At 40.1% G+C, this 16,015-nt stretch overlaps 1 protein-coding gene across 1 annotated transcript in view; it reads left to right on the top strand.

Moving 5' to 3' along the window:
- The first annotated feature begins 26 nt into the window (after positions 1 to 26).
- DCTN5 (dynactin subunit 5) overlaps positions 27 to 16,015 on the top strand; it is a 30,268-nt gene continuing 14,279 nt past the window's right edge. The window contains exons 1-2 of the mRNA XM_014483386.2: positions 27 to 182; positions 971 to 1,039. Of these exons, the coding sequence (XP_014338872.2) occupies positions 135 to 182; positions 971 to 1,039 (117 nt within the window). The 5' untranslated portion in view covers positions 27 to 134. The remainder of the gene's footprint in view (positions 183 to 970; positions 1,040 to 16,015) is intronic.

Below are 16,015 nucleotides of genomic sequence, written 5' to 3'. Positions count from 1 at the left end.
CCGAACTATGGATGATAACCCCGGCCTCCCAAAGCGGAAGTGGTGGAGCCGCCGGAAGTTGCCTGAGTTCCAGTCAGAAAGACCGGCGGACGGACTTTGACAGGAGCCAGAGCTGGGCTTAGAAGTTGGTGGTCATGGAGTTGGGCGAGCTGCTCTACAACAAGTCCGAGTACATCGAAACGGTGCGCGTGTCCAGACATCTGCCCTCCCCTCTCCAAGCCTGCGTTCTCTGAGGCCTCCGTCCTGTCTCTGCCCCACCCCTGGTTCTTTCGGCGTTAGTCCGAGATTACCTAATGAGAGTTCACGTATAGTCTCGTTTTGTTATTTATTCCTTGCATGGTCAGTTTAGGCTTTTTTTTATTTTAATCTACTCCTGATTTCCTCGTAGAGATAAAATGCCTTCCAGAAAGCAGGACAAGTCTCATTCATTCTGATACTGATTACAGCTCTGGGCTTCAGGCCTTGTAAAAAAAAAAAAAAATTTTTTTTTGTTAAACTAATATGTGGTGATTTATTACTATGTGCTGAGGACTATTATTCGTTTTTTGTTTTTGTTTTTTTTGTGTTTTTTTTAATTCGTTTTTTTTTTTAATAGTCAATACATGATGTATGTAAATTGCTCGAAATGGGTTTAGTGCTCAATCAGCATTACTCTTATCTTTTCATTGAATTCTCACAACTCTGATATTGGTAAAGTCATTATCCTGGTTTTAGGTCTGTAAAACTGAAGTATAGAAATGAGACTCAATTCATGTCTGCTGCTGCTAGCCTATGTATGTACCACATACAACTTCTGGATCTGTTCCTTGAATCCCTAGTTTCCTGATTCATCCTTGCATTTTTGATATTCTGGACTCATTCCATTGCAGACTTCACCCATCTCAAGTCCTGTTCTCTGCAATATGAGCTTTCTTGGTGGAAATTTGTAGCCTAGAATCCACTGATTTTGCTCACCTCTGTTTTCTTTCAGGCATCTGGGAACAAAGTTAGTCGCCAGTCTGTGTTGTGTGGAAGTCAGAACATTGTTCTTAATGGCAAGGTAAGGGACAGAGTCAGCCCCAAGATGCATATTTCTGCTTTCTTTCCACTCATTATCAAATCAGCAAGGCAGATGAAATGTTGCCATGTCTCCTATTTATTGATGTACATTCTAAAATTCTGTTTTAAAAAGAATTCTCCAACTTGGATTTATTGGATACAAAAAAAGATTCAGTAAATGGACGCAGCAGAAAGCCTTTTTCCTGTTATGTCAGGAATAAAATACAATGGCTTTTTTTTCATCACCCAGAACTGAAATTATTATATAGTATTGTAGTGTGTTCTACATTACAGGACACAAAACATAAATTTTATTGTAAAAACTAAAGTGATACTGATATAATTATCCGTTTACTAATTAATGGTTCATTATTAATCAAAACTCTTAATTTGAGAATTAGGAAAGATAACTGAAATATGAAATCCTTTTGAAAAATGGAATATGAAAGGCTTAGAACACTTAAGAACCAGAGAAAATATCAAGGTATATTTGAGCTTGACAAAAACTGAAGTCCATAGTTTCTTCCTGCCATTAGGAACACTCAATTTTCCTTGAAATATTAAATCTCTAACTTCGAGAGGTAAAATAATTTCACTATAGTCAAAAGATCACAGATATTTTCAGTACAGACACAATTACTGTCTCTATTACTGTCTCTATACCATGAGATTTAATGGAAATATAGTTTGGTAGTTAAATATAATTAATAATTATAGATGCACTGTTTCTGCACCAAATTAGAAAATTGAATTAACTCCATCTGACTCATTAGCAAGTATGTGGAGTTTTAAGTGTATGATTCATTGACATTTGTATGACATTAATGTAATTAATGACAAATTAATACAAAATTAATTTGTAATTAATGTAATCATATACTTAAAACTCCACAGTGTTGTGCAGTCATCACCACTATATCTATTTCTAGACTTTTTTCATCACCCAAACAAAAACTCTGTAAGGAACAGCTCTGATTCCCTTCTCCCAGGCCCTGGTAACCTCAATCCACTTTCTGTCTCTATGAATGTGCCTATTCTAGATATGTCATTTAAGTGGAATTATACACTACTTGTCATTCTTTGGACTGGCTTATCGCACTTAGTACTATATTTTAAAGACACATCCATGTATAAGAATTTTATTCTTTTGATGACTGAATAATACTCCACTGTGTCTATGTACATCTTATCTATTCATCTGTTGATGAACGTTTGGATTGTTTCTACCATTCTGCTTTTGTGAGTAATGCTGCCATGAACATTGGCATGCAAAGATCTATTTGAGTTGCTATTTTCAATTATTTTTGTATATACCTAGAGGTGAGGTGGCTGGGTCATATGGTAGTTCCATTTTTTAGCTTTCTGAAGAACTGTCAAGTTGCACCATTTTACAATCCCATGGCAATGCAAGAGAGTACCGGTTTCTCCATATCCTCACAAACATGTTATTTTCTCTTTTTCTTGGATGTGAGTATGAAAGGTATTTCATTGTGTTTTTTTAAAGTTCATTTTTTATCGGTGTATCGTTAATTTACAATGTATTAATTTATGCTGTACATCAAAGTGAATCAGCCATACGTATACATATATCCATTTTCTTCTAGACTCCGTTCCTGTATAGGTCATTACAGAGTACTGAATAGATTCCCTGTGCTGTATAGTAGGTTCTTATTAGTTATCTTTTGTATACAGTAGTGTGATTTGCATTTCCCTATTGTCTAATGATGATGTGCATCTTTCATCTGATTGGCCATTTGCACATCTGAGGGCAAAAGTCTATTCAGTCCTTTGACCATTTTAAAACTGTGTTGCCTTTTTGTTGTTGAGTTGTATTTCTTTATATGTTGTCCATATTAAATCTTTATCAGATTTATGATTGCAAATATTTTCTACCATTCTATAGATTGTGTTTACTTTCTTGATAATGTTCTTTGATGCACAGGAGTTTTTAATTTTGATGAAGTCCAGTTTATCTATTTTTTTCTTTTGTTGCTTAAGTTTTTGATGTCATATATCTAAAAATCCTTACCAAACCCAAGATCATGAAGATTTACTCCTGTGATTTCTTCTAAGAGTTTGTGATTTTAACACTTTTATTGAAATGGTCTCGATTCATTTTAAGCTAATTTTTTGTTTAAATTAAACTTAATTAATTTTTGCATATAATGTGAAATTGGATCCTATTTAATTAATTCTTACTGTGTGGAAATTTACTTGTCCCAGCACCATTTGTTGAAGAGATTGTTCTTTCCCCATTGAATGGTCTAGTCATCCTTACAGGAAATCATCTGTACTTAATCATTACTGTAGCCTTGTAGAAAATTTTATAATCAGGAAAGATGAGTCTTCCTTTCAAGATTGTTTTGGTTATCTGGGATCTTCTATTTCTTTTGTGAAAGGTGTTTTATTTGGCAATATTTGGTGCACACAGGAGACTGATGTATGATATATATGTTATGAAGCATAAAAATTGCATCAACACCATGAACCCACCACCCAGCTGAATAACTGGAACATAATCAATGCATAATAATACAGTACAACCTGAAGTTTCTCTCTTATTTCTTTCCTCCTTCCAAGAGGATAGCGCTATTCTGAATTTTTTGTCTTACAAATTCTTTATTTTTCGAAAACTTTTTTTTTGCCATATACATGCATGTATGCGTGCTAAGTCACTTTAGTCGTGTCCAACTCTTTGTGACAGTATGGACTGTAGCACACCTGGCTCCTCTGTCCATGGGATTCTCCAGGCAAGATACTGGAGTGATCCCTCCATGGGATCTTCCTGACCCAGGGATCAAACCTGCATCTCTTATGTCTCCTGCATTGGCTTCTGGGTTCTTTACTACTAGCACCACCTGGGAAGCCCCACCATATACATATGTATTTCTAAATAATATATTTTGTTCAGCTGTACTTGGTTTTCTGTGACTTACTATTATTACACTCAATTATTGTAATGATGACATTACACTTACTAAGTAACATTGTTCTCAACTCCTGTTTCTAAGATTCATTGTGATTTATGCATTTTCACTGTTGTGTACAATTCCATTTATCCCCTCTTCTATAGGTGGATGCTTTCTAAGGCCCACTTGACTTCACATTCCAGGATGTCTGGCTCTAGGTCAGTGATCACACCATCGTGATTATCTGGGTCGTGAAGATCTTTTTTGTACAATTTTGTACAGTTCTTCTGTGTATTCTTCTTAATATCTTCTGCTTCTGTTAGGTCCATACCATTTCTGTCCTTTTATCGAGCTCATCTTTGCATGAAATGTTCCTTTGGTATCTCTGATTTTCTTGAAGAGATCCCTAGTCTTTCCCATTCTGTTGTTTTCCTCTATTTCTTTGCATTGATTGCTGAGGAAGGAAAGTTATGACCAACCTAGATAGCATATTCAAAAGCAGAGACATTACTTTGCCAACAAAGGTTCATCTAGTCAAGGCTATGGTTTTTCCAGTGGTCATGTATGGATGTGAGAGTTGGACTGTGAAGAAGGCTGAGCGCCGAAGAATTGATGCTTTGGAACTGTGGTGTTGGAGAAGACTCTTGAGAGTCCCTTGGACTGCAAGGAGATCCAACCAGTCCATTCTGAAGGAGATCAGCCCTGGGATTTCTTTGGAAGGAATGATGCTAAAGCTGAAACTCCAGTACTTTGGCCACCTCATGCGAAGAGTTGACTCATTGGAAAAGACTCTGATGCTGGGAGGGATTGGGGGCAGGAGGAGAAGGGGACGACAGAGGATGAGATGGCTGGATGGCATCACTGACTCGATGGACGTGAGTCTGAGTGAACTCCGGGAGTTGGTGATGGACAGGGAGGCCTGGCGTGCTGTGATTCATGGGATCGCAAAGAGTCAGACAGGACTGAGTGACTGATCTGATCTGATCTGATCTGATGGGTGGATAGTTATTTTGTTTCCAGCGTTTTGTTATTATGAACAATCTTTTGTTTTGTTTTGTTTTTCCGCAGCCCCTGTCCCTTTCAGAACCTAGACATTTCTGTTTTCCTAAGCCCTTATATCAGGTGTCCCAGTGCCTGCAGGGAGAAACAGGGTTTATATGAATAAAGAGGACTAGTATAAACCAGAGAGAGTGGTGGGTCCTGGTGAATTGGAGAATGCAGGACCTAGCTAAGCTCAAGTGGATTGTTGTTGCTACATGGGAATGCAGACATATACTTCCAGAGCTTCTAACTGTCCCACACTGGAAGTCTGGATTTTAAAAAAAATGTAAAATACCCTACTATTTAAATAGCCTCTAGTTTAAATGATAAAAATGACTAAAGGGCTAAACAAAATGGTTTCTAGATGCAACCTTAGATCTCCAGCTTGCCACCTCTGCCTTGTCCTTGTTGAGTTCAGTGAACTCTGCTTTAGCACTGTTTTTCTCCCTTTAAGGTCTTTTAAGGCACTTCCTTTCATTTTAACACCCTTTTGCCCCTATTTTTCATCTGACTTCTCTTTAGCTCCGTTCTTCTGAGATAGGAACCAGAATTTGAATTCCTCTTGCTCAATCTCTTTGACCATCTGTGATATCATTTCCTTCTTATGTTTTTTGTGTTTGCTTCTTCAGTGCGAATGTAATTTAGGCTGACTGAGGGACTTATATGGATTTTCTTTATTTCCAAATTAAGATTGTTGTCTTTATTTAAAACACAATGAAACAGTAATGGCCATTACCAGATACTCAGAACTCTTGATACTCTGCTTTCTTCTAAAAGAAAAAGAAGTAATTTTCTCTGATTGTAGATGGAAACACAAGCAGAAAACAATGATTGAAGTAAATTAAAAATCTTAGATGAAAGAATTATGTACTAGAAATAGACATCTCTCTAAGGTTGAAGAAGATAGCTTTTTTTTTTTTTTTTTTAAAGAAGATAGCTTTTAAAACCAAGAGAGGAATTCTCTAGCAGAGGAGTGGTGGTGGTGGTGGTTGTTCAGTCGCCCCATTGTGTTTGACTCTTTGCGACCCCATAGACTGTAGCACGCCAGATCCCCGTCCCTCACCATCTCCTGAAGTTTGCCCAAGTTCATGACCATTGCATCAGTGATGCCATCCAGCCATCTCATCCTCTGACACCCTCTTCTCCTGCCCTCAATCTTTCCCAGCATCAGAGACTCCAGTGAGTCAGCTGTTCGCATCAGGTGGCCAAAATACTGCTTTAGCTTCGGCATCAGTCCTTCCCATGAGTATTTAGGGTTGATTTCCCTTAAGATTGACCAGTTTGGTCTCTTTGCTATCCAAGGGACTCTCAGGAGTCTTCTCCAGCACCACAATTCAAAGACATCAGTTCTTTGGTGCTCTGCCTTCTTTACTGTCCGGCTGTCACATCCATACGTGACCACTGCAAAAGACCATAGCCTTAACTATACGGACCTTTGTCGGCAGAGTAATGTCTCTGCTTTTCAACACACTGTCTAGGTTTGTCATAGCTTTCCTGCTGACAAGCAGTCGTCTTCTGATTTCAGTCACCATCCTCAGTGATTTGGGAGCCCAAGAAGAGGAAATCTGTCACTACTTTCACCTTTTCACCTTCTATTTGTCAGGCAGTAATGGGGTCGCAAAGAGTCGGACACGACTGAGGGACTGATCTGATCTGATCTGATCTGAATGGGGCCAGATGCCATGGTCTTAGTTTTTTTTAATATTTAGCTTTAAGCCAGCTCTTTCACTTTCCTCCTTCATGCTCATCAAGAGGCTCTTTAGCCTCCTCACTTTCTGCCATTAGAGTGGTATCATCCACATGTCTGAGGTTGTTGATATTTCTCTCAGCAGTCTTATTTCTAGATTGTTATTCATCCAACCCAGTATTTCTCATGATGTGTTCAGCGTATAGGTTAAAGAAACAGGGTGGTAGCAGACAGCCCTGTCATACTTATTTCTCAATCCTGAACCAACCACTTGTTCCTTATTGGGTTCTAACTGTTGCTTCTTGATCTGCATATAGGTTTTTCATGAGACTAATAAGATGGTCTGGTATTCCCATGCTTTCCACAGTTTGTTATGATTTGCATAGTTAAAGGCTTTAGCATAGTTAATGAAACAGAGGTAGATGTTTTTCTGGAATTCCCTTGCTTTCTCAATGATTCAGTGAATGTTGACATTTTGATCTCTGGCTCCTCTGCCTTTTCTAAACCCAGTTTGAACATCTGGAAGTTCTTGGTTCACATGATGCTGAAGCCTAGCAGGCACAGTTTTAAGTATGACCTTACTATCGTGGGAGATGAGTGCAATTGTCCGATGGTTAGAACATTCTTTAGTACTACCCTTTTTGGGAATTGGGATGAGGATTGACCTTTTCCAGTCCTGTGGCCATTGCTGGGTCTTCCAGATTTGCTGACATATTGAGTGCAACACTTGGAAGGAAAGTTATGACCAACCTAGATGGCATATTGAAAAGCAGAGACATTACTTTGTCAACAAAGATCTATCTAGTCAAGGCAATGGTTTTTCCAGTGGTCATGTATGGATGTAAGAGTTGGACTATAAAGAAAGCTGAGTGCCGAAGAATTGATGCTTTTGAACTGTGGTGTTGGAGAAGACTCTTGAGAGTCCCTTGGACTGCAAGAAGATCCAACCAGTCCATCCTAAAAGAGATCAGTCCTGGGTGTTCATTGAAAGGACTGATGCTGAAGCTGAAACTCCAATACTTTGGCCACCTGATGCAAAGAGCTGACTCATTTGAAAAGACCCTGATTCTGGGAAGGATTGAGGGCAGGAGGAGAAGGGGACGACAGAGGATGAGATGGTTGGATGGCATCACCGACTTGATGGACATGGGTTTGGGTGGACTCCGGGAGTTGGTGATGGACAGGGAGGCCTGGTGTGCTGCAGTTCATGGGGTCGCAAAGAGTCGGACACGACTGAGCGACTGAACTGAACTGAGTGCAACACTTTGATATCATCATCCTTTAGGGTTTTGAATAGCTCTACTGGAATTCCATCGCATCCACAGTTTTATTAACAGCTGCTGCTGCTGCTGCTGCTGCTGCGTCGCTTCAGTCATGTCCGACTCTGTGCGACCCCATGGACTGCAGCCTACCAGGCTCCTCCATCCATGGGATTTTCCAGGCAACAGTACTGGAGTGGGGTGCCATTGCGCCCGCTTGACTTCACATTCTAGAATATCTGGCTCTGGGTGACTGAGCACATCATTGTAGTTATCAGGTTCATTAAGATCTTTTTTGTACAGTTCTTCCATGTATTCTTTCCATCTGTTCTTGATCTCTTCAGCATTTACTAGGTTTCTACCATTTCTGTCCTTTATTGTGCCTGTCTTTGGACAAAATAGTCCCTTGATATTTCTGATTTTCCTGAGGAGATCACTAGTCTTTCCCCTTCAGTTGTTTTCCTCTTATTTTTATGCACTGTTCATTGAAGAAGGCCTTCTTGTCTCTCCTTGTTATTCTTTGGAACTCTGTGTTTAATTGGATGTACTTTCACTTCTTTCTTCAGCTATTTGTAAAGCCTCCTCAGATAACCTCTTTGCCTTCTTGCTTTTTTTTCTTTGGGATGGTTTTGTTTGCTGCATCCTGTGCAATATTATGGACCTTTGTCCATAGTCCTTCAGGCACACTGTTTCCTAGATCTAATCCCTTGAATCTGTTTGTCACCTCCACTGCATATTCATAGGGGATTTGATGTAAGTCATACCTGGCTGGCCTAGTGGTTTTCCCCACTCTCTTTAGTTTAAGCCTGAATTTTGCTGTGAGAAGCTGATGATCTGAGCCACAGTCAGCTCTAGGTCTTGTTTTTGCTGACTTTATATAGCTTCTCCATCTTTGGCTACAAAAAAACGTAATCAGTTTGATTTTGACATTGACCATTTGGTGATATCCATGTGTAAAGTCATCTCTTGTATTGTTGGATAAGGGTGCTTCCTGTAACCAGTGCATTCTCTTAGCAGAATTCAGTTAGCCTTTGCCCTGCTTCATTCTGTATTCCAAAGCCAAACTTGTCTGTTACTCTGGGTATCTCTTGACTTCCTACTTTTGCATCCCAATCCCCATTGATGAATAGAACATCTTTTTTTTGATGTTAGTTCTAGGAGGTCTTCATGCTATGCTAAGTCACTTCAGTCGTGTCCGACTGTGTGTGACCCCATAGATGGCAGCCCATCAGGCTCTGCTGTCCCTGGGATTCTCCAGGCAAGAACACTGGAGTGGGTTGCCATTTCCTTCTCCAATGCATGAAAGTGAAAAGTGAAAGTGAAGTTGCTTAGTCGTGTCCGACTCTTAGCGACCTCATAGACTGCAGCCTACCAGGCTCCTCCGTCCATGGGATTTAGAACTGATTACCTTAAGGTTCTTCGGCATTGGTGGTAGGGGCATAGATTTGAATTACTGTGATGTTGAATGACTTGCCTTGGAAATGAACCGAGATCATTCTGTCATTTTTGAGGTTGTATCCAAGTACTGCATTTTGGACTCTTGTTGATTATGAAGACTACTCCATTTTTTCTAAGGGATTCTTGTCCACAGTAGTAGATATAATAGTCATCTGAATTAAATTCACCCTTTCTAGTCCATTTTAGTTCAGTGATTCCTAAGATGTCGATGTTTATTCTTATCATCTCCTGCCTGACCGTGTCCAGTTTACCTTGATTCATGGGCCTAATGTTCCAGGTTCCTATGCAACATTGGATTTTGCTTTCATCACCAGACACATCCACAACTGAGCATTGTTTCTGCTTTGGCCCAGCGGCTTCATTATTTCTGGTAGTTGTCTTCCACTCTTTCCCAGTAGCAAATTGGACACCTTCCAATGTGGGGGACTCATCTTTCAGTGTTACATCTTTTTGTCTTTTTAGACAGTTCATGAGATATAAACAGGAAGTATACTGGAGTGGTTTGCCATTCCCTCCAATGGATCACATTTTGTCAGAACTCTCCACTATGACCCTTCTGTCTTGGGGGGCCCTACATGGCATGGCTCATAGCTTCATTGGGTTACACAAGCCCCTTCACCATGACAAGGCAGTGATCCGTGAAGAAGGGACCAGTGGTTAGGACTCAGCATTTTCACTACTGGGGCCAGGGTGCAGTATCTGATCAGGGAACTAATATCCCACAAGCTGTGAGGCTCGGCCAAAAAGAAACAAAAACCAAGAGGAAGTGTAATACTTTACAATCAGCAGCAGATGTGAAAGTTTCTTTTTACAGATAGGGGTTTTATAGGCTGAACATATGCAGGTCAGATTGGTTAGCTCTTTCAGGTGTGAGTGCATTTCATTTTTAGTATCTTCTCAGAGCCTGGTGTTCCGGCCAGTGATTTATCTAAATTCACATATATTTGAGGTATTTCCATCTACCTCTCTACCCTGACCCTCTGTCTTGGGCCCCAGACCTTTATTCACAGCTGCCTGTTGGTCATCCCATAGGACCCTCAAACTCCACATTTCAAAATTGAATTTATCACCAAATCCCCAGAATTGCTCACCTCATCCTAGATTCTCTTTTTCTTGCCCAACATCTGAACAATGACCAAGTCGTATAGAATCTCTTTTTTTTCTTTTTAAATATTTTATAATGGAATATTAAAAATAATTTTTATTTAGGTGTATTATGTACAATAAAATGTACCCATTTTAAATATGCAGTTGGATGAGTTTTGGCTGATGTGGACATCTCAGCAACTAGTACCACAATCATGATATAAAATATTCCCATCACTCTAATTCTTCTGCCTCTCTGCAGTCAAGCCACCTGGGTAACCTGTGTAAAACTAATATAGATTAGTTTTTCATTTTCTAGAGTTTCCTATAATTGGAATCATGTACTATTTTGGGAGTCAGGCTTCTTTCACTCGGCATAATGTTTTTGAGATTTATCCATGTCATTGGATATATTCAAGGATTAGTATTGGGTTGGCCAACAAGTTCATTTGGGTTCTTCTGTTACATCCTGTGGGAAAACCCAAATGAACTTATTGGCCAACCCAATAGTTGGTTATTTTTAAACTTTTTTTTTTTTTTTTTGCTGCGCCGTATGGCTTGTAGGATAGGCCGCGGCAAAGAAAACCTGGAATCCTAACTACTACCACCAAGGAACTCCCTCATTACTTTGTATAGATGAGCAGTGTTATTTGGAACTTTGGGACAGTAGAGAAAACGCAGAATGAGGCCGTATGTGTTTATTCACCGGCTTTTACAGTTAGCGGTATTCTGGCGTTCTTCTTTCGTCTCTGTACTCACGTGCCAAATTCAAACCAGTTTCAGAGTGGAATATTTTGAAGCAAATTGCAAGTGTAATTTTGTTGTTGTTGTTCAGTTGCTAAGTCATGTCTGACTCTTTGCGACCCCATGGACTGCAGCACTCCAGGCCTCTCTATCCCTAAGCATCTCCCAGAGTTCATCCAAGTTTATGTCCATTGAATCGGTGCTGCTATCCAACCATCTCATCCTCGCCTGCCCTCTTCTCCCTTTGCCTTCAGTCTTTCCCAGCATCAGGGTCTTTTCCAATGAGTTGGCTCTGCTTCCTGAGTAATATTTCTAAAATGAAGATTCAGTTGTGTTAATCCTTTGCTTAAAATCTTTCATTGATTCCTTATATCCTCTATGGAAAAGTGTAAACTTCTATAATCAGCATATGTAATTCCTCATGATCTGGTCCTTGCTTACTTTCTCAGCTGCAACCCCAGCCACATGCACTCTTTTTAGATTTTTTTCTTATTTATTTTATTTTTTGGTTATGGTGAGTCTTCACTGCTGATGTGGGCTTTCTCTAGTTGTAATGAGTGGGGACTACTTTCTGGTTGTGGTACGTGGGCTTCTCATTTCAGTGGCTTCTCCAGTTGCGGAGCACAGGCTCTAGGCATGTGGGCTCAGTAGTTGTGGCTTGTGGACTCTAGAGTGCTGCTGGCTCAGTAGTTGTGTCACATGGGCTTAGTTGCTCTGCAGCATGTGGGATCTTTCTGGACCAGAGAATGAACTGGTGTCCTTTGTACTTCAAGGTGGATTCTTAACCACTGGACCACCAGGGAAGCCTCTCATGCACTTTTTAACCTTATTTATTCAACAGACACTTCAAGAATGCCTACTCTTTACCAAATATGGGGCATTAATTCCCCCCAATTTCTGGGAGAAATTAATAATCCCCCCATAATTAATTAATTATGTTATTCAGTCCCTCCTGGCAATGTCTAGGGAAGCCATGTGTCACATCCTGAAGTGAAGCATTTAATCTGAGTCCAGAAATTGGGAAAGGAAAAAGAACGTCAGTGGATTCACCCTGAGAACATGAAGCTGGAGGCAGTGAGTAGTGTTAGGAGATTAGACAAAGGTGGGGGCAGCTGTGAGTTTCCCTGAGCAAGCAGCCAAGGCAGGAGGGCAGGTGGAATGAGTGCATCTGAGAAGGTGCATAGGCCAGGTCTGCTGCAGGTATTCTCAACAAATGTTTGTCCATCCATTGAATCCTATTCATGGAATTATAAGGGCAAAGCTTGTGAGGTACTGGGAACATCTTGGAAAAACTTTAGTCAACATTATGAAGGCAGTTCTCTTCACCTTAAAAAGTTTTCCCTTTTGACAGAACATGTGATTCAGTGGAGTATAGCATAACTCTCAGTGTCTTGTTTCCTACTCTTTTGTTATGTTTTAGGCTATGTAAAATATGCTTTGTTTCCTCTTTGACCCCCCACTCCTAGAGCAATGGAAATAAAAACAAAAATAAGCAGATGAGACCTAATTAAACTTAACAGCTTCTGCACAGCAAAGGAAACTGTAAACAAGATAAAAAGACAACCCTCAGAATGGGAGAAAATAATTGCAACCAAAGCAACTGACAAAAGATTTATTTCCAAAATATACAACCAGCTCGTGCAGCTCACTATCAGAAAAACAACCCAATCAAAAAATGGGGCGGAAGACCTAAACAGACATTCCTGCAAAGAAGACACAAAGATGGCCAACAAACAGAAGGAAAGATGCTCAACATCACTCATTATTGTTATTCAGTCACTAAGTTGTATCTAGTTCTTTGCAACCCCATGAACTGCAGCATGCCAGGCTTCTTTGGCCATCACTCTATCCCTCAGTTTGCTCAAACGTATGTCCATTGAGTTAGTGATGCCATCCAACTATCTCATCCTCTGTTGCCTCCTCCTCCTCTTGCTGTCAATCCTTCCCAGCATCAAGGTCTTTTCTAATGAGTCTGCTGTTCGCTTCAAGTGGCCAAAGTACTGGGGCTTCAGTATCAGTCCTTCCAACAAATACTCAGAATTTATTTCCTTTAGGATTGACTGATTTGATCTTCTTGCTGTCCAGTTGAATCTCAAGAGTCTTCTGTAACATCACAGTTGAAAAACATCAGTTCTTTGGTGCTCAGCCTTCTTTATGGTCCAACTCTCATATCCATAGATGACTACTGGAAAAACCATAGCTTTGACTATACAGATCTTGTCGGCAAAGTGATGTCTCTGCTTTTTAATACACTGTCTAGTTTGTCATAGATTTTCTTCCAAGGAGCAAGAGTCTTTTAGTTTCACTGTCCACAGTAATTTTGGAGCCCAAGCCACTTTTCCCCCCATCTATTTGCCATGAAGTGATGGGACTGGATGCTATGATCTTCTTTTTTTAAATGTTGAGTTTTAAGCCAGCTTTTGCACTCCTCTTTCACCTTCATCAAGAGGTGCTTTAGTTTCTCTTTGTTTTCTGCCATTAAAGGGGTATCAACTGCATATCTGAGGTTGTTAATTTAACTCTCTGCAATCTTGATTCCAGCTTGTGAGTAATCCAGCCTGGCATTTCTCATGATGTACTTTGCATATAAGTTAAATAAGCAGGGTGACAGTATACAGCCTTGACGTACTCCTTTCCGACTTTGGAACCAGTCTGTTGTTCCATGTCCGGATCCAACTATTGCTTCTTGACCTATATGCAGGTTTCTCAGGAGGCAGGTAAAGTGGTCTGGTATTCCCATCTCTTGAAGAATTTTCGAGTTGGTTGTGATCCACATAGTCAAAGGCTTTAGTGTAGTCAATAAAGCAGAAGTAGATGCTCTTTGGAATTCCCTTGCTTTTTCTATGAGCCACGGATGTTGAAAATTTGATCTCTGGTTCTTCTGTGTTTTCTAAATCCAGCTTGTACATCTCGAAGTTCTCGGTTCGCATACTGCTGAAGCTTAGCTTGAAGGATTTTGAGCCTAATCTTGCTGACATGTGAAAGTGAATGCAATTGTATGATAATTTGAACTTTCTTTGGCTTTGCCTTTCTTTGATATTGGAATGAAAACAGACCTTTTCCAGTCCTGTGGCCACTGCTGAATTTTCCAAATTTGTTAACATATTGAGTGCAGTACTTTGACAGCATCATCTTTTAGAATTTTAAAGAGCTCAACTGGAATTCCATCACCTCCACTAGCTTTGTTGGTAGTTAATGCTTCCTAAGGCCCACTTGACTTTACACTCCAGGATGTTGGCTCTAGGTGAGTGACCGCACTATCATGATTATCCAGGTCACTAAGGCCTTTTTTGTACAGTTCTTCTGTGTATTCTTGCCCCCTGTTCTTAATCTCTTCTGCTTTTGTTAGGTCTTTGCCATTTCTGTTGTTTATTGTGCCCATCTTTCCAGGAAATGTTCCATTGTTATCTCCAGTTTTCTTGAAGCAATCTCTAGTCTTTGCCATTCTATCATTTTCCTCTATTTCTTTGCACTGTTTGCTTAAGAAAGCTTTCTCATCTCTCCTTGCTATTCTCTGAACTCTGCCTTCAGTTGGGTATATTTTTCCTTTTCTCCTTTGCCTTTTGCCTCTCTTCTTTTCTCAGCTATTTGTAAGACCTCCTCAGACAACCACTTTGCCTTCTTGCATTTCTTTTTCTTGGGGATGGTTTTGGTCACCACCTCATGTACAGTGTTACAAACCTCCATCCATAGTTCTTCAGGTACTCTGTTTACGAGATCTAATCCTTTGAATCTATTCATCACCTCCACTGCATAATCATAAGGAATTTGATAAAGGTCATACCTGAATGGCCTAGTGGTTTTCCCTATTTTCTTCAACTTGAGCCTGAATTTTGTAGTAAGGAGCTGATGATCCAAGCCACAGAAAGCTCCAGGTCTTGTTTTTGCTGACTGTACAGAGCTTCTCTGGCTTGCAACTTCAGCTGCAAAGAATATAATCAGTCTGACTTCGGTACTGACCATCATCTGGTGATGTCCATGTGTAGAGTCGTCGCTTGTGTTGTTGAAAGAGGGTGTTTGCTATGAGCAGTGCCTTCTCTTGGCAAAACTCTGTTAACCATTGCCCTGCTTCATTTTGTATTACAAAGCCAAAGCCTGTTAATCCAGGTATCTCTTGGTTTCCTACTTTTGCATTCCAGTCCTCTATAATGAATAGGACATCATTTTGGTGTTAGTTCTAGAAGATGTTGTAGATCTTTATAGAACTGTTCAACTTCAGCTTCTTTGGCATAGTGATTGGGGCATAGACTTGGATTACTGTAATGCTGGATGTAAACACAATGAAAAGGCAAAAAGATATGACACCAGAAGATGAGCTCCCCAGGTTGGCAGATGTCCAGTGTGCTACTAGGGAAGAGCAGAGGAACAGCTCTGTAAAGAATGAAGGGGCTGGGCCAAAGTGGAAACAGCGCTAAGATGTGGATGGGCCTGGTACTGAAAGTGAAGTCCAGTGCTGTAAAGAACAATACTGCATAGGAACTTGGAATGTTAGGTCCATGAATCAAGATAAATTGGTCAAGCGGGAGATGGCGAGTGAACACTGACATTTTAGGAATCACTGAACTAAAATGAATAGGAATCGGTGAATTTAATTCAGATGACCATTATATCTACTACTGTGGGCAAGAACCCCTCAGAAGAAATGGATTATCCCCTCATAGTCAACAAAAGAGTCTGAAATGCAGTACTTGGAGGCAGTCTCAAAAACGACAGAATGATCTCTGTTTGTCTCCAAGCAAACCATTCATTATTAGAGAACTGCAAATCAAAACAACACCGAAGTATCACCTCAC

This window comes from Bos mutus, chromosome 25, assembly GCF_027580195.1.
Source record: "Bos mutus isolate GX-2022 chromosome 25, NWIPB_WYAK_1.1, whole genome shotgun sequence".
In the NCBI taxonomy this organism is placed as follows: Eukaryota; Metazoa; Chordata; class Mammalia; order Artiodactyla; family Bovidae; genus Bos; species Bos mutus.
The sequence above is the reverse complement of the archived record's forward strand: the minus strand, read 5'-3'. Positions and strand labels throughout refer to the sequence as shown.